General features: G+C 49.2%; 1 protein-coding gene across 6 annotated transcripts in view; it reads right to left on the bottom strand.

The window, feature by feature from the left end:
• Positions 1–291: 291 nt before the first annotated feature.
• Positions 292–24469, bottom strand: part of LOC147114985 (double-stranded RNA-binding protein Staufen homolog 2-like) — a 236863-nt gene continuing 212685 nt past the window's right edge. For all 6 annotated transcript variants that reach the window (XM_085993166.1, XM_085993162.1, XM_085993168.1 and 3 more), the window contains one exon: positions 292–438. In XM_085993166.1, coding sequence (XP_085849292.1) covers positions 307–438 — 132 coding nt within the window. In that variant the 3' untranslated portion in view covers positions 292–306. The remainder of the gene's footprint in view (positions 439–24469) is intronic.

Genomic DNA, 24469 nt, shown 5'->3' on the forward strand with positions numbered 1-24469 from the left:
CTGGCCACATAAATTAGAAGAATGATTGATATTCAAATGTCTGATTCACCAAACCTACTCCTGATGAAGACTGGAGATTTTGTCCTATTCTTTGGCAACAAAAGATACAATGTATAAAGAACCTTTAGCTATAGAAAATGAAAGTGGCATAATGGCACAGGTTCTAGAGCTTGGCACAATATATCTATCTGCAACGTCATATTGACATTTTCATGTATGCACTCAACACACAGCTTCCCCAGAACCGATCAAGCTAGACTATCCTCTTATGGTATGTGAAGGGTGTGGAATAAATTACATTTTTTCTTATTGCCAAATGCAAACACCTACCTCAAAATTGACAGGCAGGTTGCGCTTCAAAGCAATCTCAAACACCAAGCTGATTTCAGACTTGTTGATATCTGTATCCTCTGCTCCTTCATTTGAAATTTCTTCACTCTTTGAAGTACAAGAGAAGGAATTTTATCTTAGTTATATAATGGCTGTGGCCTCTAGTGCACTGTGATGACACCAATGTAATGCTATTTTCTTAAAGGATCATGATGCAAAGTCTGCTTGTGGGAATGGTTGGTAATGTAATGCAAAGTTTCATACTACTGCCACCACTGACATCCAGTTAAATTCCAGTTATTAAAAAATCAATTAAAGTAAAAAAAAATTTCCAACACAAATATCCAAGTTATTAATATATGGAAAAATACCCGAGAATGCTATAGAAATTATAATAAAATAGGGCCTTATCTATCTATCTAACGCACATGGCTCATATGGTAGCTGCCTACGTGTCAGAAATTGTTAGATTTGATTTTCTAATCTAGGCTGACACTCCAGTGCAGTACTGAGGGTGTGCAGTATTATTCGCGATGTCATCATTTGGATAAGACATTAAACTAAATCTGACTGTCTGTTCCAATGGCTCAATGGGATGTTAAACATCCCATGACATTATTTAAGAGAGGAGCAGGGAGTTCTCCTGTTATCCTGGCCAACATTCCTCCCTCAATTATTACGACCAAAAAAGCCCAATATAAACTGGTCATTCATCTCATGATTGCCATGTTTGCCTACATCCAACTGTAATTTTGAGATACATTGCTGTGATAAGGCCGATGGTTCAGGTTCTGACGAAGGGTCATCGACCTGAAACGTTAACTCTGTTTCTCTCTCCACGGGTGCTGCCTGACCTGCTGAGTATTTCCAGCGTTTTCTGTTGTTATTCCAGAACATAAGAACATAAGAAATAGGAGCAGGAGTAGGCCAATCGGCCCCTCGAGCCTGCTCCACCATTCAATAAGATCATGGCTGATCTGATCCTAACCTCAAATCTTCTATCACTCTCCATCCCACCCGAACCCATGTGATCTCCCGGGAGAGGCGAAAAACCAGATAAAAAACCCAATGGCCAATTTGGGAGAAAAAATCTGGGAAATTCCTCTCCGACCCAGCCAGGTGATCGAAACTCTTCCAGGAGATCACTCTGTCCCTATATTTTCTACAGTACTTACCTTCTGTAAAGGCGATCTCCACCCCAGCCAGGAACAGGAATAAAACCATCTCCTGAAATCTAACACAGAATTAGAACACAAGAAGTAGGAGCAGAACCAGGCTACACGGCCCCTGGGCTCGCTCCACTACCCACAGGGCCATGACCATTCCGAACCTAGACTCATGTCCAATTTCCTGCCCGCTCCCCGTAACCCTTAATTCCCTTTACTTCTAGGAAACTATCTATTTCTGTTTTAAATTTATTTAATGGTGTAGCTTCCACAGCTTTCTGGGGCAGCAAATTCCACAAACCTACCACCCTCTGAGTGAAGAAGTTTCTCCTCATCTCAGTTTTGAAAGAGCAGCCCCTTATTTTAAGATTATGCCCCCTAGTTCTAGTTTCACCCATCATTGGGAACATCCTCACCGCATCCACCCGATCAAGCCCCTTCACAATCTTATATGTTTCAATAAGATCGCCTCTCATTCTTCTGAACTCCAATGAGTAGAGTCCCAATCTACTCAACCTCTCCTCATATGACCACCCCCTCATCCCCGGGATTAACCGAGTGAACCTTCTTTGTACTGACTTGAGAGCAAGTATGTCTTTTCTTAAGTATGGACACCAAAACTGTATGCAGTATTCCAGGTGCGGTCTCACCAATACCTTGTATAACTGCAGCAATACCTCCCTGTTTTTATATTCTATCCCCCTAGCAATAAAAGCCAACATTCCATTGGCCTTCTTGATCACTTGCTGCACCTGCATACTAACCTTTTGAGTTTCGTGCACCAGGACCCCCAGATCCCTTTGTACTTCAGTACTTTCCAGTTTCTTGCCATTAAGATAATAACTTGCTCTATGATTTTTCCTGCCAAAGTGCATAACCTCACACTTTCCAGTATTGTATTCCATCTGCCAAATCTCTGCCCACTTACTTAGCCTGTCTATGTCACTTTGCAGGTTTTTTATGTCCTCCTCACTCACTACTTTCCCTCCCATCTTTGTATCATCTGCAAACTTTGATATGTTACACTCGGTCCCCTCCTCCAAATCGTTAATATAGATTGTAAAGAGTTGGGGACCCAGCACTGACCCCTGCGGAACACCACTAGTTACTGATTGCCAGTCTGAGAATGAACCATTTATCCCAACTCTCTGCTTTCTGTTAGAGAGCCAATCCTCCACCCACGCCAGAATATTACCCCCAATCCCGTGATTTTTTATCTTTAGCAATAATCTTTTGTGTGGCACCTTGTCAAATGCCTTTTGGAAGTCTAAATACACTACGTCCACTGGTTCTCCTTTATCCACCCTGTATGTTACTTCCTCAAAGAACTCAAGCAAATTTGTCAAACATGACTTCCCCTTCATGAAACCATGCTGAGTTTGTCCTATTAAATTATGTTTATCCAAATGTCCCATTACTGTCTCCTTAATAATGGACTCTAACATTTTACCAACCACAGATGTTAGGCTAACAGGTCTATAGTTTCCAGCCTTCTGCCTACTACCCTTTTTAAATAAGGGTGTTACATTAGCAGTTTTCCAATCTGCCGGGACGTTTGCTGAGTCCAGGGAGTTTTGGAAAATTATTACCAATGCATCCACAATCCCTACCGCCACTTCCCTCAAGACCCTAGGATGTAAGCCATCAGGTCCAGGGGATTTATCCAGCTTAAGTCCCATTATTTTACCAAGTACCACTTCCTTAGTGATTTTAATCCTATTTAGCTCCTCTCCCCCTAGAGCCCCTTGTTTGTCCAGTGTTGGGATATTCTTAGTGTCCTCTACCGTAAAGACTGATACAAAATATTTGTTCAGCGTTTTTGCCATCTCCATGTTTCCCACCATTAATTTCCCAGTCTCATCCTCTAAGGGACCAACATTTACTTTAGCCACCCTTTTTCTTTTTATATAACTATAGAAACTTTTGCTATCCATTTTTATATTTTTTGCTAATTTACTTTCATAATCTATCTTCCCTTTCTTAATCAATCTTTTAGTTATTTTTTGGCCTCCCTGGCTACCTGCTGAGAGAGGCACTGTCAAGGCTGGTCTGCCTCCTCTAATATTCCCTTTACCCTGCAAGAGAACACTACTGCTTCCATTTGGCATCTCCATGCTTGATACAATATAGATAACAAAGTGAATGGAGAAGGGAATCAAACCTATATTCTCCCACTCTGTGGCACAGAGTATCAGGAATTCGATATGCAGGACCATGATCCCAAACCAAATTAAAACTGTAACAACTGAAATTAGTTGGCTAGTGCATAACTAGAGAACTGTACAAATCCTAGTATAAAATACTGAGAGCCCGACTGGACATATCACCAATGCTGTCACTCGTATCATGCAGTTGAGTCCAATCATGTGACATAACAGTTGCACTATAGAGTAGACCTACTCCATTTAATAAAGTCTATATCGGTCACTGCAACTGCTGCTAACACAACTATTTAAGAAAAAACAGAAATATGTATTCTATGTAAGTTTTCTCAACTTTATGACTTTTCAAACTCACAATTCAATCAGGTACAAGACACAATTACATTTTTATAGTGTAGGGTGACCAGGAAGTTCTAGGAATAATCAATCAGGACTGTTGCTTATGATCACTATCCAGTGATTCCTGTTGGAAAGTGCACGAGTAGGTCTCAAGAGGAAGATAAGTTTTGGCTTATCCCCGCCCCTTCCCCATATAATCAAATAGTCTGTGCTGACATTCAATGTATAGAATCACACATGAAGAATGGCTGCTTGTGCAAGCTATGTGGGAAGGGGGCGTGGGGGGGCTGTTCCACAGTAAAAGTTAGTGCCTTAAGAAAAAAAACACTTTAAAGAATACGGTGCAACATTATATATACAAAGCCTTGGGCATGATTTTTCTCTGGGCTGGTTGTAACAGTAATTAGTTTTCTAATTTTCCTCTGGAGAGCTGAAAGGAAAATGTCCATGTTAATATTCGCCAAGAGAACAGCAGGCAGTAATTTCCGCAGTAAGTTCTGGCAGTAAGTAAGCTAATTTCAGAAACATATAACTTGAGCAGAGTGCTGGAGAGAAAGAAAAGGGGGGCAAGGGATTTTTGTGGCATTTCAGTCATACAACTGACCTCCTTCCATCTCTAAGCTGAATATTTCCTTAGTGTTGGTAAAAAGTAAAAAGTGGGTAGTTGCCTATTTCTACTTCTGTTGGCAGTCAGGTAATAGTGCTGGCAGGAAAATCACATCCTGCAGTGTAGTTTTTGGAAGGCCCTTATCTGTGAGTATTGTAACATTCAGAATGTCGATAAAGAAATTATATACACAACCTACTTTTCTGTCTTTGATTTTACTTTTGGAGAAATTAATTGTATAATTTTTAACTTTTACTCTTGACTTTTAAACAAATTCTCCCCCTTTAAAATGTCATCAACCACCTAATTTAGGCGGCATATAATTATGTATCGCACCAAGTCCCCTTTGGCTGAATATTAGTCCTGAAGAATGTTGAAACTTCTTTCAAAAGGAAGATAATCATCTAGTCATGAGATGAGCGAAGTGAACAAAAATGTAAATGTAGCAGTCAGAATAGCACTTGTATTTTTTTTTAAAGATAACATGAACAGATTATATAAAGTTCTTGATGGGATTACGGCAATGCTATTATAAGACGAAGAATACTTCACTTAGAATACGCAGCACATTGTGTTATCAACTGACAGAACATTTAACAAAAGCAAACGATATCCTCAGAAGTGCTTATTCAAAAAAGCAAACAACAGCCATCTATTGACCTGCATAACAAATCACTGTTATGCACAGTCCAGTAATCTCAAACATAATTTAACATGTAGAGATCGCGAATAAGTACGATTTATATTTTGTATTTCAACTGAACTCATCTTGCTAAATATCATACCCTAGGAGGAAATGCAACTTTCTACTCATATTACCACTCTTGCACTTATAGAACAATGGATCAACAATGCAATACTGGGGCTGACTGATTTGAAATGCATGTAGTCCAAACTTAAGAGGACCAAAAAAAAACCCTGACTAGATTGACATGGAAAGAGTTGTCAGAGATAGATAACTGACCCCAGAATGCCAACTTGCTTTATTAATGTACATTCTGAGTTTGTTAGTAAAATCCAGTTGTCCAAATGTTCTCAGTTTGAGTTTTGGAAACAGAGAATCTAGAAAAATCATGACAGCTGGGTTTTACTAAAAAAAAACCTCAGTCTCCATATTGAACATGGCAAGTTGGTATCCATGCATCGTACAGACCAAGAAAGTAACTGTCATGGATAAGTATCCCAGATGTATCACCCACTGCATCAACAGGTAAAAATCAGACAAATGGAAAGGTTCAATTTGAAAACAAAATTCTAAAACAACTCCCTGTGTAGCAAACTACCAGGAAAACATATTTATGAATTATTAAATATGAATAGACTGTCAACTGATGCAGCGAATGTATTTGCAGTATCTGAAAATGAAATGGACAGGTTCCTGATTCTACGAGAGACATAGGCTTGCGCAAAAACAGTAGGAAAATGAAAATTATTTGAACAGGTCTGTGGTCTAAAACAACAGGGTGAGTTAGACAAAAGCAAAATACTGCGGATGCTGGAAATCTGAAATAAAAACAGAAAATGCTGGAAATACTCAGCAGGTCAGGCAGCATCTGTGGAGAGAGAAACAGAGTTAACGTTTCAGGTCGATGACTCTTCATCAGAACTCAGGGTGAGTTAGATGGCTTTTTGTTGTTTCTAACTGATAGCCTTGTGTTATTAGTTAGCTGACAACATAGAAAAACATATTTAGCACAGCTAAACATTTCCAGGTGCTTGTCCCTCAAGGAGAATATAGCTTTCTGTTTCCTGTTGAATAAAATATTATCTTGATGCAAGTAGTTTCTTGCTAGAACAGGGCTTTTGGGACAGTGTTATGATTTTAAAACAAAAGACATGAGGGATAAACTGGCTTTCTGGTTTTTGGCATTTGATTTTTCTGTATTTGTTGTTTATATTTAGCCAATTTTTAGTTCCACAAAATTGAGTTTCCCGCCCATGTTTTTTCTTGGTCATAAAATAAGTAAAATTGCCATTGTAAAATGGTTCTCCTTTCGGCCCTAGTGGCAATCACGGATGCCATACGAATAAAAGAGAGGGACTGAAAATACAGGCAAGAGCAACTCCAAAGGGGGGAGACCTTCAACTGACAGCCGTTCGTTTCTCATCTGAAAAGCTACCAAATCAGCTTCACCACTAAATGGACAATAGCAAAATACTGCAGATGTTGGAAATCCGAAATAACAACAACCACTAAATGGCTATTTTAAACCTTTAAACAAAATTAGTGTAGCCACATTTGAGTTTGCCACTCAGGGTTCATTTACATTACAACTGTAGCTTCAGTGTGAAGTGGTTTCTCTTCACAATGGCAATGCAGTTATGCTGCAAATGCAGCTTGAATCTGGAGTTGGCTCAACCTGACACCAGAGCAAAGCAGAGGAAAATTCCCTGGACGAGTGAGTCCTGCTTCGCTTTCGAGTGAAGCTCAGGCCTTAACATCCAATTTACAATGCACAGGTTTAGCACAGTGCAAAGCTGAAACTACTTTGTGCCAACTCTAAACTTGTATTGTAAATGTACCCCAAAAGGCACAGCAGGCTGATGTACCAATATGGCACAAAACTGTACGTGAGAGGTCTCTCGCACAGCTCCTCATGCCTCTAGCTCCTTGGGCGGATTATAAGAAAGACAATTGCAAGAACAGCCCTGGATCTTCCACTAAAGGAGGATAGGCGAAGCAGAGGACAAATTACCCAGCTACTCTTGTGTATTTCTTACAAAGCAGCAGTACAGAGTTTGGTGAGCAAGTTAACTGCTTTTTGTTGGGAAATTATGCATGGACAAAAATGACAATAGGGGGGTGAGTGGCTAAATGCAACACATAGGGGGTTAAATTGGTTAGCTCCCGAAAACAGGAGTGGGAATCATGATATGCGATTAACCCGCACCCATATGGTGCAATGCAGGCTGGAGGCCAACTTCGTGCTGCCAGCTCATTATAATGATTTCTGCATGCAGCCAGTGCTAACTGCGCTGTTCATTGGCTGCATGCATCAACAGGGAACCCAATATGATTATTTCCTAGCACTACTTAATGCTAGCCTGCACCTCTTAAAGGGAAGGTGCATTGTGGCTGCTGGAGGTGCTGAGATCATTCAGAATAGTGCTGTGCAACAATCAACAATGGCTGACCATGGGAGAGAGTGGGCACCAAGGTTTTCGGACGCTGCACTGGAGGTCTTAGTGGAAGAGGTAGAATGGAGGAGAGATGTCCTGTACCCATGGGGAGGGGGGGCGGGCCAGAGGCCCTTCTGACACATGCTCAAAAAGCAATGGCAAAAGATAGCGGAGAAGGTCAATGCCATGATTATAGCACCAAGAACATGGATGCAGTGTAGGAGGAAGTGTTTTGATCTCACACGAGTGGTCAAGGTCCGTGAATGCATCTTCAAATTCTACCAACTGCACCACAAGGCTCCGCCACTGCTCAATTCACCACATCCCCATCACTCACCTACTCAACATTCATATGCTTCACCTCACCCTCAGACATTTAGCACTGTTGCAAGCCTCAACTGCACATCTCACAGCTTGCACACACTGCCAGCTATTCAACCATGACAACCACATCACCCAACCATATTGCCCGACACTCACTGACACACTTCACTCTCTCTTGCAGGAGAAGGTGGCGCACAACCAGAGGCAGCTGGAACTAACCAGAGGGGGAGAAGCGCACCTGCATGCTCTAACCCCCATGGAGGAGATGGTGCTGGCCATTATGGGAAGGGCCATTGCTTTTTTTTAAATTTGTTTATGGGATGTGGGCATCACTGGCAAGGCCAGCATTTATTGCTCATCCCTAATTGCCCTCGAGAAGGTGGTGGTGAGCTGCCTTCTTGAACCGCTGCAGTCCATGAGGTAAAGGTACACCCACAATGCTGTTAGGCAGGGAGTTCCAGTATTTTGACCCAGCGACGATGAAGGAACAGCGATATATTTCCAAGTCAGGATAGTGTGTGACTTGGAGGGGAGCTTGGAGGTGGTGGTATTCCCATGCGCCTGCTGCCCTTGTCCTTCTAGTTGGTACAGGTCACGGGTTTGGGAGGTGCTGTAGAAGAAGCCTTGGCGAGTTGCTGCAGTGCATCTTGTAGATGGTACACACTGCAGCCACGGTGCGCCGGTGGTGGAGTGAGTGAATGTTTAAGGTGGTGGATGGGGTGCCAATCAAGCGGGCGGCTTTGTCCTGGATGGTGTCGAGCTTCTTGAGTGTTGTTGGAGCTGCACTCATCCAGGCAAGTGGAGAGTATTCCATCAACTCCTTACATGTGTCTTGTAGATGGTGGAAAGGCTTTGTGGAGTCAGGAAGTGAGTCACTTGTCACAGAATACCCAGCCTCTGACCTGCTCTTGAAGCCACAGTATTTATATGGTTGGTCCAGTTAAGTTTCTGGTCAATGGTGACCCCCAGGATGATGTTGGTGGGGGATTTGGCGATGGTAATCCCATTGAATGTCAAGGGGAGATGGTTAGACTCTCTCTTGTTGGAAATGGTCATTGCCTGGCACTTATGTGTCGTGTATGTTACTTGCCACTCATCAGCCCAATCCTGAATGTTGTCCAGGTCCTGCTGCATGTGGGCATGGGCTGCTTCATTATCTGAGGAGTTGCGAATGGAACACTGTGCAATCATCAGCGAACATCTCCACTTCTGACATTATGAAGGAGGGAAGGTCATTGATGAAGCAGCTGAAGATGGTTGAGCCTAGGACACTGCCCTGAGGAACACCTGCAGCAATGTCCTGGGGCTGAGATGACTGCCTCCAACAACCACAACCATCTTCCTTTATGCTAGGTATGACTCCAGCCAGTGGAGAGTTTGCCCCCGATTCCCACTGACTTCAGTTTTACTAGGGCTCCTTGATGCCACACTCAGTCAAATGCTGCCTTGATGTCAAGGGCAGTCGCTCTCACCTCACCTCTGGAATTCAGCTCTTTTGTTCATGTTTGGACCAAGGCTGTAATGAGGTCTGGAGCCAAGTGGGCCTGGGAGAACCCAAAATGAGCATTGGTGAGCAGGTTATTGGTGATTAAATGCCGCTTAATAGTACTGTCGACGTCACCTTCCATCACTTTGCTGATGATTGAGAGTAGACTGATGGGACTGTAATTTGCTGGATTGGATTTGTAAACAGGACGTACCTGGGCAATTTTTCACTTTGTTGGGTAGGTGCCAGTGTGGTAGCTGTACTGGAACAGCTTGGCTAGGTGCACAGCTAGTTCTGGAGCACAAGTCTTCAGCACTACAGCTGGGATGATGTCGTGGCCGAAAGCCTTTGCTGTATCCAGTGCGCTCAGCCGTTTCTTGATATCACGTAGAGTGAATCAAATTAGCTGAAGACTGGCTTCTGTAGTGGTGGGGACCTCAGGAGGAGGCCAAGATGGATCATCCACTCTGCACTTCTGGCTGAAGATGGTTGCAAATGCTTCAGCCTTGTCTTTTGCACTCACGTGCTAGGCTCCGCTATCATTGAGGATGGGGATATTCATGAAGCCTCCTCCTCCCATTAGTTGTTTAATTGTCCATCACCATTCACAAACGGATGTGGCAGGACTGCAGTGCTTTGATCTGCTCCGTTGGTTGTGGGATCACTTTGTTCTCTTTATAACATGCTGCTTCCATTGTTTAGCATTCATGTAGTCCTATGTTGTGGCTTCACCAGGTTGGCACCTCATTTTTAGGTACGCCAGGTGCTGCTCCTGGCATGCTCTTCTACACTCATTGAACCAGGGTTGGTCCTCTGACTTGATGATAATGATAGAGTGAGGAATGAGCCGGGCCATGAGGTTACAGATTGTGGTGGTTTACAATCCTGCTGCTGCTGATGGCCCACAGCATCTCATGGATGCCCAGTTTTGAGCTGCTACATCTGTCCTGAATCTATCCCATTTAGCACAGTGGTAGTGCCACACAACACGATGAAGGGTATCCTCAGTGTGAAGACGGGACTTCGTCTCCACAAGGACTGTGCGGTGGTCACTGCTACCAATACTGTCATGGACAGATGCATCTGCGACAGGTAGATTGGTGAGGACGAGGTCAAGTAGTTTTTTTCCCTCGTGTTGGTTCTCTCACCATCTGCCACAGGCCCAGTCTGGATGCTATGTCCTTCAGGACTCGGCCAGCTTGGTCAGCAGTGGTGCTACCGAGCCACTCTTGGTGATGGACATTGAAGTCCCCCAGCCAGAGTACATTCTGTGCCCCTGTTACCCTCAGTGCTTCTTCCAAGTGATGTTCAACATGGATGAGTGCTGATTCATCAGCTGAGGGAGGGCAATAGGTGGTAATCAGCAGGAGATTTCCTTGCCCATGTTTGACCTGATGCCGTGAAACTTCATGGAGTCCGGAGTCAATGTTGAGGACTCCCAGGGCCACTCCTTCCCGACTGTATACTGCTGTGCTGAGGCGGGGGCCACCGGCGGGGCAGAAGCCATTGAAGATGAAGGTATCCAGATACCTAATTCTCCTTCTCTCATCCCACTTCTTCCCTCATCCCACAATCTCATCTAACAGAAAAGCTGCTGATGGAGTAGGCATGCACTTCTTACTTTCTCCTCTCCCCTCACCATAAACACTTTTTAAAAATTCATTTATGGGATGTGGGCGTCACTGGCAAGGCCAGCATTTATTGCCCATCCCTAATTACCCTTGAGAAAGTGGTGATGAGTCACCTTCTTCAACCGTTGCAGTCCGTGTGGTGAAGGTACTCCCACAGTGCTGTTAGGGAGGGAGTTCCAGGATTTTGACCCAGCGATGATGAAGGAACAGCGATATACTTCTAAGTCAGGATGATGTGTGTCTTGGAGGGGAACTTGGAGGTGGTGGTGTTCCCATGCGCCTGCTGCCCTTGTCCTTATAGGTGGAAGAAGTTGCGGGTTTGGGAGGTGCTGCCGAAGAAGCCTTGGCGAGTTGCTGCAGTGCATCTTGTAGATGGTACACACTGCAGCCACGGTATGCCGGTGGTGGAGGGAGTGAATGTTTAAGGTGGTGGATGGGGTGCCAATCAAGCAGGCTGCTTTGTCCTGGATGGTGTTGAGCTCCTTGAGTGTTGTTGGAGCTGCGCTCATCCAGGCAATATAATAATAATAATAATCAACTTTATTGTCATTGTTAGTGCACAAGTGCAGTACAACGAAATGTAGGCTTGCGGCTCCCGAGAGTGTACATTTAGATTAAGACATTTAAACATTCATTTGGCTTGTAATACATTAACATAAACATAATAAAGTGCATTGGCAGATGTGCAGGCTTTAGAGTTTATTTGTGGAGTTCAGTAGGATGACAGCCCTGGGAAAGAAGCTGTTCCTAAATCTGGTCGTTCGGGTGCGAAGGCATCTGTAGCGTCTCCCAGATGGCAGGGGGGCGAACAGACTGTGGCTGGGGTGGGTAGGGTCTTTGATGATGGTCAGTGACCTCCGTAAACAGCGTTTCTGGTAGATGTTCTCTATGGTCGGTAGCCGGATGCCGGTAATGTGTTGGGCAGTTTTGACTACCCGCTGCAGGGCTTTCCGGTCACAGCTGCCATACCATACTGTGATACAGTTTGTCAGGATGCTCTCTATTGTGCAGCGGTAAAAGTTAGAGAGGATCAGGGGTGACAGGTTACATCCCTTCAGCCTCCTTAGGAAATATAGGCGCTGCTGGGCCTTCTTCACCAGAGAGGAGGTATTGAGGGACCAGGAGAGGTCTTCCGTGATGTGGACTCCGAGGAACTTAAAGCTGTCCACCCTTTCCACCACAGCCCCATGGATGTGGATGTGACTTCCGCCTTTAGACTTCCTGAAGTCCACAATGATTTCCTTGGTTTTCTTGATGTTAAGGGCCAGGTTGTTACCGGCGCACCACTTCACGAGATGCTGGACCTCCTCCCTGTAGGCGGACTCATCGTTGTTGGTGATCTGGCCTACCACCGTGGTATCATCCGCAAACTTGATGATGGTGTTGGAACCATGAACAGCCACAGTCGTGGGTGAAGAGGGAGTAGAGGAGGGGGGTCAGCACACATCCTTGTGGGGCCCCCGTGTTCAGGGTCGGGGGGGGGGGTGTGGTTACCTAATTTGACAGACTGGGGTCTGTTTGTTAGGAAGTCCAGGGTCCAGTTGCAGAGGGAAGTGTTCAGGCCAAGAGTGTGGAGTTTGGTGGCCAGCTTGTTGGGGACGATAGTGTTGAATGCTGAGCTGTAGTCTATGAACAGCATTCTGATGTAGGTCTCTTTACCGTCTAAGTGATTCAGTGCAGAGTGTAGAGCAGTTGTGATTGCATCCTCCGTTGATCTGTTTGCACGATAGGCAAACTGGTGTTGGTCAAGAGAGGCGGGAACACTGGCTTTGATTTGAGCCAGGACCAGTCTCTTGAAACACTTCATTATGATGGGTGTGAGTGCGACAGGTCGATAGTCGTTCAGACACGTCACAGCCGTTTGCTTTGGCACAGGAATAATGGTAGCGGTCTTGAAGCATGTAGGGACTACTGCCTGGGCCAATGACAGATTGAAGATGGCGGTGAAGACATCAGCCAGCTGATCAGCACATTCTTTGAGTACCCGTCCAGGGATGCCATCCGGTCCAGCAGCCTTTCGTGTGTTCACTCCGCGTAGAACACCCCTTACGTCGGAGGTCGACAGAGTGAGCACCTGGTCTTCCGGGGGTGGCAAGGCTTTGGTAGCCGGCTCCCTGTTGTCCCTGTCAAAGCGAGTGTAGAAGTTGTTAAGCTCCTCCGGAAGGGAGGCATCGCTAACCAGGGGGAGTGTATTCCATCACACTCCTGACTTGTGCCTTGTAGATGGTGGAAAGGCTTTGAGGAGTCAGGAGGTGAGACACTCGCCACAGAATACCGAGCCTCTGACCTGCTCTTGTAGCCACTGTATTTATGTGGCTGGTCCAGTTAAGTATCTGGTCAATGGTGACCCCCCAGGATGTTTATGGTGGGTGATTCGGCGATGGTAATGCCGTTGAATGTCATGGGCAGGTGGTTAGACTCTCGCTTGTTGGAGATAGTCATTGCCTGGCACTTGTGTGGCACGAATGTTACATGCCACTTATCAGCCCAGGCCTGAACGACATCCAGGTCTTGTTGCATGCGGGCATGGACTGCTTCATTATCTGAGGAGTTGTGAATGGCGCTGAACACTGTGCAGACATCAGCGAACATCCCCATTTCTGACCTTATGTTGGAGGGAAGGTCATTGATGAAGCAGCTGAAGATGGTTGGGCCTAGGACACTGCCCTGAGGAGCTCCTGCAGCGATGTCCTGGGCTGTGATGATTGACCTTCAACCACCACAACCATCTTCCTTTGTGCTAGGTATGACTCCAGCCAGTGGAGCGCTTTCCCCCCGATTCCCGCTGACTTCAGTTTTACTAGGGCTCCTTGATGCCACACTCGGTCAAATGCTACCTTGATACACTTGCTACACTTGTCCCTTTTTCCTTTCACATTCCCAAGAACAAAACCTGCCCAGGCAATGGAGGAAGAGTAAGAAGACAGTAAAGATGAAAACACAGCGTCAGTTGATTTCAGTTGCAGCCTCCAGCTCAGATACTGAAACTGCACATAATTTAGATAGGATAGAGGAGAGATATTGGGCACAAGTGCACAGGAGCCAGGGCAGGGGGAAAGGAAAAACGCAGGCGCCAGCTCGCCGGAGGCTGGGGTCGCATACTAGTTCTGCTGCAGAGGACTCAGATGCTGACTTTGATGGGCCAGGCTACAGAAGGCGGCTGATGGGTGGACACACAAAATGCTTGGTGCACTGGCAACCTTGCCAGAAAGCCTGCCCTCAATGTCAATGAGCATAGAGGAGTCCAGCACCAACTTGGCACAGGGCTTTGCACAGAACCTGGAGCCCATCCTTTCCAACATGAAGCAGATGCCCACCTCCGTCAACACATGTGAGGTGCCAACCATGATGCATTGTCTGATGGCTGATGTCTCCATTGCAGCACAAGCAGCATCTACCTATCGTCTGAGTACTGCAGTGCAAGCTCAGACTTCTGACATCATGGCTCTGGATAGCTGTGTGCAAAGCGGCTTCCAAGGCATCACAGTATTCCAGCAATCTGTTCTCCAATAGATCTGCTACCTAAAGACCCTCGGCTGATATGGTCTCCTGCTGAGAGCCCTTTCCCTCTTCTAGCAGTTTGCCTTGCTCTGCGTGGCCTCTCTTCATTCTCCTAGTCATGTTCATTGCCAAGAGGAAGGCCCACTGGTCCACCCATGACTGGGAGCAGCTGGTCTGTGCACAAGCCTTTAAGTCACCAAAAAAATACTTCAGCACCTGCCAGACCACTCCCTGTAGACTACTGAAACTTTTACCAACTATAGAAAACACCCCACCTTGTAGAATTACAGCAACAGCCAGAAGAAATAAACCAAAAAGAAAAAAAGAAAATGCTGGAAACACTCAGCAGGTCAGGCAGCATCTGTGGAGAGAGAAACAGAGTTAACGTTTCAGGTCTATGACCTTTCGTCAGAACTGGAAAAATCAGAGCTATAACAGATTTTAAGCAAGTGCAGAGGCAGGGAAAGAGGGGACGGGAGGAATGAACAAAAGGGAAGGTCTGTGATAGGGTGGAAGGCTGCAGAGATTAAAAGACAAAAGGGACGATGGTACAAAACAAAAGGAGATGGTAATGGGACAAGTAAAGAAACAAAAGATGGGTCTAGAGGAGGTGTAAATGGGAATAGCAGAATCATCAACAGCTGCCATCTGAAAAAATAGGGGCAGAGGTTCTGGTCTGAAATTGTTGAACTCGATGTTGAGTCCAGAAGGCTGTAAAGTGCCTAAAGAAAGACAGACTTGCATTTATATAGTGCCTTTCACGACCACTGGACGTGGCAAAGCGCTTTACAGCCAATTAAGTACTTTTGGCATGTAATCACTGTTATGTGGGAAACGCGGCAGCCAATTTGCACATAGCAAGCTCCCACAAACAGCAATGTGATAATGACCAGGTAATCTGTTTTTGTTATGTTGATTGAGGGATAAATATTGGCCAGGACACCGGGGATAACACCCCTGCTCTTTGATATAGTGCCTGAGATCTTTTACGTCCACCTGAGAAAGCAGACGGGGCCTCGGTTTAATGTCTCATCCAAAAGATGGCACCTCCGACAGTGCAGCACTCCCTCAGCACTGCACTGGAGTGTCAGCTTAGATTTATGTGCTCAAGTCTCTGGAGTGGGACTGTGAACCTACAACCTTCTGACTCAGAGGCAAGAGTGCTGCCCACCGAGCCACTGCTGACACTAATCGAAAGACGAGGTGCTGTTCCTCGAGCTTACATTGAGCTTCGCTGGAACAGTGTAAGAGGCCGAGGTCAGAGTGGGAGTGGAGCGGAAAATTAAAGTGACAGGCGACTGGAAGCTCGGGGTCATGATTATGGATTGAACTGAGGTGTTCTGCAAAGCGGTCACCCAAACTGCATCTGGTCTCCTCAATGTAGGGACGACCGCATTGTGAGCAGTGAATACAGTATACTAAATTGAAAGAAGTAGAAGTAAATCGCTGTTTCACCTGGGAGGAGTGTTTGGGGCCCTAGATGGTGAGAAGGGAGGAGGTAAAAGGGCAGGTGTTGCATCTCCTGCACTTGCAAGGGAAGGTGCCATGGGAAGGGGAGGGGGTGTTTGAGGAGTGGACCAGGGTGTCACAATGGGAACTGTCCCTTTGAAATGCTGAAAGGGGAAGGGAGGGGAAGATATATTTGGTGGTGGGATCACGCTGGAGGTGGAGGAAATGGCAGTTGAATCCGTTGAATGTGGAGGCTGGTGGTGTGAAAAGTGAGACCAAGGATAACCCTATCATGGTTCTGGGAGGGAGGGGAAGGGATGAGAGCAGAAGTGCTCTGAAATGGAATGGACATGGTCGAGGGCTCTGTCAACCACGGTATATGGAATGTGGCATCATCAGAACAGATGCGACGGAGAAGGAGAAACTGGGAGAATGGAATAGAGTCCTTACAGGGAGCAGGTGGGAGGAAGTGTAGTCCAGGTAGCTATGGGAGTCAGTGGGCTTATAGTGGATGTTCGTCGATAGCTTATCCCCAGAAATGGAGACAGAGAAGTCGATGAAGGGAAGAAATAAACCAGCAACCATCCTGTAAGTAGTTGATGATCCCTTTAAATAACGCTGGGGGGGTCCTTCATGCTACGATTTGGAATGCATTGCCCGATAGGGTGGTGGATACAGATTTAATAGCCTTCAAAAGGGAATTGGATAAATACTTGAGGGAGAAAATATTTGCAGGGATACGAGGGAAGAGCGGGGTAGTGGGACTAACTGAATTGCTCTTCGAAAGGGCCATCGCAGGCTCAATGGGCTGAATGGCTCCTGCTGTACTGTTCTATGATTCAATGACCCGCCTGCTGAGAGCAGATTGGTCGGCCGCTCCCAACCCGCCTCCATTAAAACTGGAAGTGGACAGTTGGAGGCAGTTTGGGATTGGGTTTGAGATCATTTATTTTTACATCCCACCTGTCCCCAACCCACCCGCCCGTTGGGATTAAAATTTCCCCCGAGGTCTCATTCGCTCCTCAGCTTTTCTGTGATGTGGGGTTATGGGGAGGAAATGCTGAGGAGTGTCTGTTCAAATGGCAGCTGGCACATCAGACTGTTCCACTTCTGTGAAGCTCTCTACCAGCTGAGTATACTGCAGCACTAAGCTCATAGCGATTCTTGTTCCAGGGTTGGGTAGCTCAAGATTAGCTCCCAAGTTGGTCTGAAGTGCTGGCCCCCACTGAAATTAATGGAGTTGCCCTTGGCTACAGGTCGCCTCTCCTCATAACAAACATCACAGAGAACTGGAGCAGCGCTTAATCCTTGAAATGGCAGCCATCCCGGAGCTAAGAACAGCAACAGAATTTTATAACTAAAAACATATATATTTGTGACCATTTTTTTCAGATGATTGAATAGAAATCCTTCCATTTACTTGTTTTCTGCTTTAAGGTTGCCTAAAAATAGCATTATTGAAACTTATTTCTGATGTTAAGATCTGCTGGTGAAGTCCAGATTTTGCAACTTTTCAATTAGGTTTGACATTAAACTCCAGTTCCAATTTAGACTTAGGAAAAACATCTGCACAATCTTTACATGTTCACTATATAAACATTTACATTTAAAACACTGATATTCTTAACATTTACCCTACTGAATAAACAGGAAGTCCACATGATGAAAAACAAATTCTGTTACTCGTTCTCTAAAATTTAACCAAAGCAGTTTCACACAGTCTGTTTACATACAGTGGAAACACTGTCATGTATTCCACATCAACATATTTCTAGCAGGATCAAGTTCTGTAAATCACTCTACAGAAACCCGCTCCCCACAATAAGGTTGTAAAATATATTGTTCAATGTAAATCATTTAATGGGCTACAGACAATGCTTTACAGAATATGTAGGTACAGGTATATTCATTCTCACTTTATAATAACACCCTCCTCACCTCTAGCATCAAAATTTACTGCTGCAGGAATAGGTGTATTCCTAACCAAATCACTGAGGTCGACTCAGGAGAAACAATCCAATAAGTCTTTAATGAAGGATTTGCCGAAATACAACAAACAACGTAGACCGATGCAGGAGAGTCGTGGAACAGGTCTTTCCCCAGTGGGGACGCCACGAGGACTGACTAGGCAGTTTGTGCGATGACATCGCGTTGCTCGCGTTTCCCGCGCTCGGGGCATCACGTGACTTGCGACGTGACGTCATCACGTTTGCCCGCGCTTGGGGTGGTCACATGACTCGCGTGATGACGTCACCGCGTTTATCCGCGTCATCGCGTTCGCCCGCGCTATCACGTTCACCCGCGCTCCCAAAGGAGGAACGCCCCATACAGGTAAGTTAAAGGGAATTATGCACATCAACTCGGTAGTACCGCTACATACGCCCCCCCAGAATTCGCTTTAATGAACGAGTCCTGTAGTCTCGAGATGGAGACTGTTGGGTGGCTGGCGGTCTGGCAGGCGTCGTACTTGGGTTGGCGAAAGGACGATGGGTGGCCGGTGGTCGTGCTGTCTTGTCTTGGCGGGCGAGGTCTAAAGGTGCTGGTTGTGAGCGGATCCTTGCGTGCGTCGTGGCAGATAAAACGTATCCAACCATGCGAAGGACCGTGGTGTCATGGCGAACAAAACGCATTCAGCCATGCGAAAGACCGTGGAGACGTGTGACCTCTGCAGCCCGTGGTTCAAAGCGGGCGCCGGGGCGAAACAGCTGGCCGCGTCATAGAGGCGGACGATCGTACCTGGCGTGCCGTAACAACAATGAGCGGCTGATGGTCAGGCGGGCGAGGTCGAAATATGCTGGCCAACTCGTGGTGGCTTGCAAGCCGGGCAGGCACGGACTATGGCTCTGTTGATGTTGGAAAAAGTCCCCAGTCTGACAAAATCTGCAGGAACGCCGAACGGGCGATCCAGGAGGAAAGGAACGTGGGTCTTGGCGGGTGGGTGAACCCGCCGACAGGCGAGCGAACTCTGTAGAAGTCGGGAACGCACGGAACGGTGCGTGCCGTATTAACACTGAAGCGAGTTAACAGTTGCTGCGTTGATCAGTGATCGGTGATGACAGCAATTTTCGCGTGGCCGATCGCGGCCGCGGAATGCCCGTTGGATCCGTCGTCGATGTTCGCAGCGTCAGTAGATGGTTGCTTTTGTCGAGGGGAAAACTGTAGAGAGGGCGGTAACGCTTCAAGTTGTTGTTGCTTTAGGGGGAAAACTGCCGGGAGGGCGGCAATGCTTCGAGTTGTTGTTGATTTAAGTGGAAAACTGCCGTGAGGGCGGCAACGCTTCTCTTTCGCGCCGAAAAGTGTGGTAGAAAACACAACCAGCAGGCTGACGGGCTGGTGCGTCGTCGGCGGGGAATGAGTCTTCGTGTTTCGCGAGGGATGGGTCCTTGTGGTTTGCGAGGGATGGGTCCTTGTGGTTCGCGGGGGATGGGTCCTCGTGGTTCGCGAGGGGTGCATCCTCGTGGTTCGCGAGGGGTGCGTCCTCGTGGTTCGCGAGGGATGGGTCCTCGTGGGTCGCGAGGAGTGCGTCCTCGTGGTTCGTGAGGAGCGAGTCCTCGTGGCATCTCCGCGAGGGCGCGCTCCAACCTTGAGGGCCCGAAAATCTGCGGAACCTGCGCTTGGAGGGATGTATACTTGCTGTTGCGTTGGGAGATATCGTGGAGGCGGACGATCCGTGTGGCGGTAGAAATGTCAAATACGGAGACCGTAAGCAGGTGCGTGGTCTGTGCTGCATCGATGTTCTTGGTGAACGGGGCTTCTACCTGAAGAAAGCACGAGGGTGGTTGCTGCTCCCTGTATTGCGGTTACGACAGCGAAATGGCTGATGCTTCCATGGCGTGCTTCTTTTGTGAAAATCGTTCACAAAAATCGGGTACCGGCTGCGTTACGTTCGTGAAAAACAGGCTCACCTCCAGGCTGCGCTTCCTTTGCGAATACATTCGCAAAGGCGGGGTCGCCAATGTAGGAATTGGTGTTCGTCGGTTGTTGCTTGTCGGATGTTGTTCGCCGTGCTCTTCCTCTGTGAAATGGTTCACAGAGATGGGGTTCAGGTTGTGCGCTGCTTCCGTGAAAAATTTTCACGGAAAACGGGCTCACCAATTGTAGGTTTTGATGAATTCCCGTCCCCACGTCGTTGGGTCACCAATGTAGGTGTTGGACGAATTCGGCTGTGCACATCGGTCGTCTTCTGTGAAGACGAGGTTCAGGCTGTGCGTTTCTTCCGCGAAAAACGTTCACGGATACGGGGTCACCAATGTAGGAATAGGTGTATCCCTAACCAAATCACTGAGGTCGACTCAGGAGAAACAATCCAATAAGTCTTTAATGAAGGATTTGCCGAAATACAACAAACAACGTAGACCGATGCAGGAGAGTCGTGGAACAGGTCTTTCCCCAATGGGGACGCCATGAGGACTGACTAGGCAGTCCGGAGGTTTCTGCGATTACGTCATCGCGTTTGCGCCGTGACGTCATCGCGTTTCCCGCGCTCGGGGTGTCACGTGACTTGCGACGTGACGTCATCGCGTTTGCCTGCGCTTGGGGCGGTCACGTGACTCGCGCGATGACGTCACCGCGTTTATCCGCGTCATCGCGTTCGCCCGCGCTCCCAAAGGAGGAACGCCCCGTACAGGTAAGTTAAAGGGAATTATGCACATCAACTCGGTAGTACCGCTACACTGCCCTATTTCTAGCCTCCCCTTTCCCTTCAAGGTCTATGACCACATTGTTGCCACCAGCTACATGCTACCTCTCTCTGTACTCCCAATTCAAGTCCCGCCATTCCAGTTTCTGTCTAGGCTACAAAACCAAGACTACCCTGATCAAAATGTCCCCCCTCCCCACTCCCATGTGACTGTGCTTCATTGTCCTGTTTCACCCTCTTTGACAATGTCAACCACTCCATTCTCCAGCACTGCGTCTCCTTCACAGTTCACCTCTGTAGCATGTTCTTTCATGCACTCATTGCACCTACTCCAATACACTAGCATAGTCACCTCTAATGAGCCTAAACTAATCCTTAGTCCCCACCTATTCATTTATGTGCTACTAGCTGGAGTGCCCGGCAGTGCCAAGGCTTTTTCGAGGGCATGTTGTTGTTGGAAGAGAGAGAGCGCGACTGGGGGGGAAGAGAGAGAGCGACTGGGGGGGAAGAGAGAGAGCGACTGGGGGTGGAAAGAGAGAGAGCGACTGGGGGGGGAAGAGAGCGACTGGGGGGGGAAGAGAGCGACTGGGGGGGGAAGAGAGAGAGCGACTGGGGGGGGAAGAGAGCGAGCGACTGGGGGGGGAAGAGAGCGAGCGACTGGGGGGGGAAGAGAGCGAGCGACTGGGGGGGAAGAGAGCGAGCGACTGGGGGGGAAGAGAGCGAGCGACTGGGGGGGAAGAGAGAGAGCGACTGGGGGGGAAGAGAGAGAGCGACTGGGGGGGAAGAGAGAGAGCGACTGGGGGGGAAGAGAGAGAGCGACTGGGGGGGAAGAGAGAGAGCGACTGGGGGGGAAGAGAGAGAGCGACTGGGGGGGAAGAGAGAGAGCGACTGGGGGGGAAGAGAGAGAGCGACTGGGGGGGAAGAGAGAGAGCGACTGGGGGGGAAGAGAGAGAGCGACTGGGGGGGAAGAGAGAGAGCGACTGGGGGGGAAGAGAGAGAGCGACTGGGGGGGAAGAGAGAGAGCGACTGGGGGGGAAGAGAGAGAGCGACTGGGGGGGGAAGAGAGAGAGCGACTGGGGGGGAAGAGAGAGAGCGACTGGGGGGGAAGAGAGAGAGCGACTGGGGGGGAAGAGAGAGAGCGACTGGGGGGAAGAGAGAGAGCGACTGGGGGGGGAAGAGAGAGAGCGACTGGGGGGCGGAAGAGAGAGAGCGACTGGGGGGGAAGAGAGAGAGCGACTGGGGGGGAAGAGAGAGAGCGACTGGGGGGGAAGAGAGAGAGCGACTGGGGGGGAAGAGAGAGCGCGACTGGGGGGGAAGAGAGAGCGCGACTGGGGGGGAAGAGAGTGAGCGACTGGGGGGGGAAGAGAGAGAGCGACTGGGGGGGAAGAGAGAGAGCGACTGGGGGGAAGAGAGAGAGCGACTGGGGGGAAGAGAGAGAGCGACTGGGGGGAAGAGAGAGAGCGACTGGGGGGAAGAGAGAGAGCGACTGGGGGAAGAGAGAGAGCGACTGGGGGGAAGAGAGAGAGCGACTGGGGGGAAGAGAGAGAGCGACTGGGGGGAAGAGAGAGAGCGACTGGGGGGAAGAGAGAGAGCGACTGGGGGGAAGAGAGAGAGCGACTGGGGGGAAGAGAGAGAGCGACTGGGGGGAAGAGAGAGAGCGACTGGGGGGAAGAGAGAGAGCGACTGGGGGGAAGAGAGAGAGCGACTGGGGGGAAGAGAGAGAGCGACTGGGGGGGAAGAGAGAGCGCGACTGGGGGGGAAGAGAGAGCGCGACTGGGGGGAAGAGAGAGAGCGACTGGGGGGAAGAGAGAGAGCGACTGGGGGGAAGAGAGAGAGCGACTGGGGGGAAGAGAGAGAGCGACTGGGGGGAAGAGAGAGAGCGACTGGGGGGAAGAGAGAGAGCGACGGGGGGAAGAGAGAGAGCGACTGGGGGGAAGAGAGAGAGCGACTGGGGGGAAGAGAGAGAGCGACTGGGGGGAAGAGAGAGAGCGACTGGGGGGGAAGAGAGAGAGCGACTGGGGGAAAGAGAGAGAGCGACTGGGGGGAAGAGAGAGAGCGACTGGGGGGAAGAGAGAGAGCGACTGGGGGGAAGAGAGAGAGCGACTGGGGGGAAGAGAGAGAGCGACTGGGGGGAAGAGAGAGCGACTGGGGGGAAGAGAGAGAGCGACTGGGGGGAAGAGAGAGAGCGACTGGGGGGAAGAGAGAGAGCGACTGGGGGGAAGAGAGAGAGCGACTGGGGGGAAGAGAGAGAGCGACTGGGGGGAAGAGAGAGAGCGACTGGGGGGAAGAGAGAGAGCGACTGGGGGGAAGAGAGAGAGCGACTGGGGGGAAGAGAGAGAGCGACTGGGGGGAAGAGAGAGAGCGACTGGGGGAAGAGAGAGAGCGACTGGGGGAAGAGAGAGAGCGACTGGGGGGAAGAGAGAGAGCGACTGGGGGGAAGAGAGAGAGCGACTGGGGGGAAGAGAGAGAGCGACTGGGGGGAAGAGAGAGAGCGACTGGGGGGAAGAGAGAGAGCGACGGGGGGAAGAGAGAGAGCGACTGGGGGGAAGAGAGAGAGCGACTGGGGGGAAGAGAGAGCGCGACTGGGGGGAAGAGAGAGAGCGACTGGGGGGAAGAGAGAGAGCGACTGGGGGGAAGAGAGAGAGCGACTGGGGGGAAGAGAGAGAGCGAATGGGGGGAAGAGAGAGAGCGACTGGGGGGAAGAGAGAGAGCGACTGGGGGGAAGAGAGAGAGCGACTGGGGGGAAGAGAGAGAGCGACGGGGGGAAGAGAGAGAGCGACGGGGGGAAGAGAGAGAGCGACTGGGGGGAAGAGAGAGAGCGACTGGGGGGAAGAGAGAGCGCGACTGGGGGGGAAGAGAGAGAGCGACTGGGGGGAAGAGAGAGAGCGACTGGGGGGGAAGAGAGAGAGCGACTGGGGGGGAAGAGAGAGAGCGACTGGGGGGGAAGAGAGAGAGCGACTGGGGGGAAGAGAGAGAGCGACTGGGGGGAAGAGAGAGAGCGACTGGGGGGAAGAGAGAGAGCGACTGGGGGGAAGAGAGAGAGCGACTGGGGGGAAGAGAGAGAGCGACTGGGGGGAAGAGAGAGAGCGACTGGGGGGAAGAGAGAGAGCGACTGGGGGGAAGAGAGAGAGCGACTGGGGGGAAGAGAGAGAGCGACTGGGGGGAAGAGAGAGAGCGACTGGGGGGAAGAGAGAGAGCGACTGGGGGGAAGAGAGAGAGCGACTGGGGGGAAGAGAGAGAGCGACTGGGGGGAAGAGAGAGAGCGACTGGGGGGAAGAGAGAGAGCGACTGGGGGGAAGAGAGAGAGCGACTGGGGGGAAGCGAGAGAGCGACTGGGGGGAAGAGAGGCAGCGACTGGGGGGAAGAGAGAGAACGACTGGGGGGAAGAGAGAGAGCGACTGGGGGGGAAGAGAGAGAGCGACTGGGGGGTGGGGGGGAGGGGGGGAGTGGAGGGGGGAGGGGGAGTGGGGAAGGGGGAGGAGTGGGTGAAGGGGGAGAAGGGGGGAGGGGGAGGGGGGAGTGGGGGAAGGGGGGAGTGGGGGAAGGGGAAGGGGGGAGGAGTGGGGGAAGGGGAAGAGGGGAGGCGTGGGGGAAGGGGGAGAAGTGGAGAGGGAGTGGGGGGGAGGGGGAGGGGGGGGTGGGGAGGGGAGGGGTGGGGTGGGAGGGGCGGGGGGGGAGGGGAAGGGGGAGGGGGTGTGGGGGGTGGGGAGGGGGG

Source organism: Somniosus microcephalus, chromosome 7 (genome assembly GCF_052327205.1).
Source record: "Somniosus microcephalus isolate GS21.2 chromosome 7, FLI_Smic_1.0, whole genome shotgun sequence".
In the NCBI taxonomy this organism is placed as follows: Eukaryota; Metazoa; Chordata; class Chondrichthyes; order Squaliformes; family Somniosidae; genus Somniosus; species Somniosus microcephalus.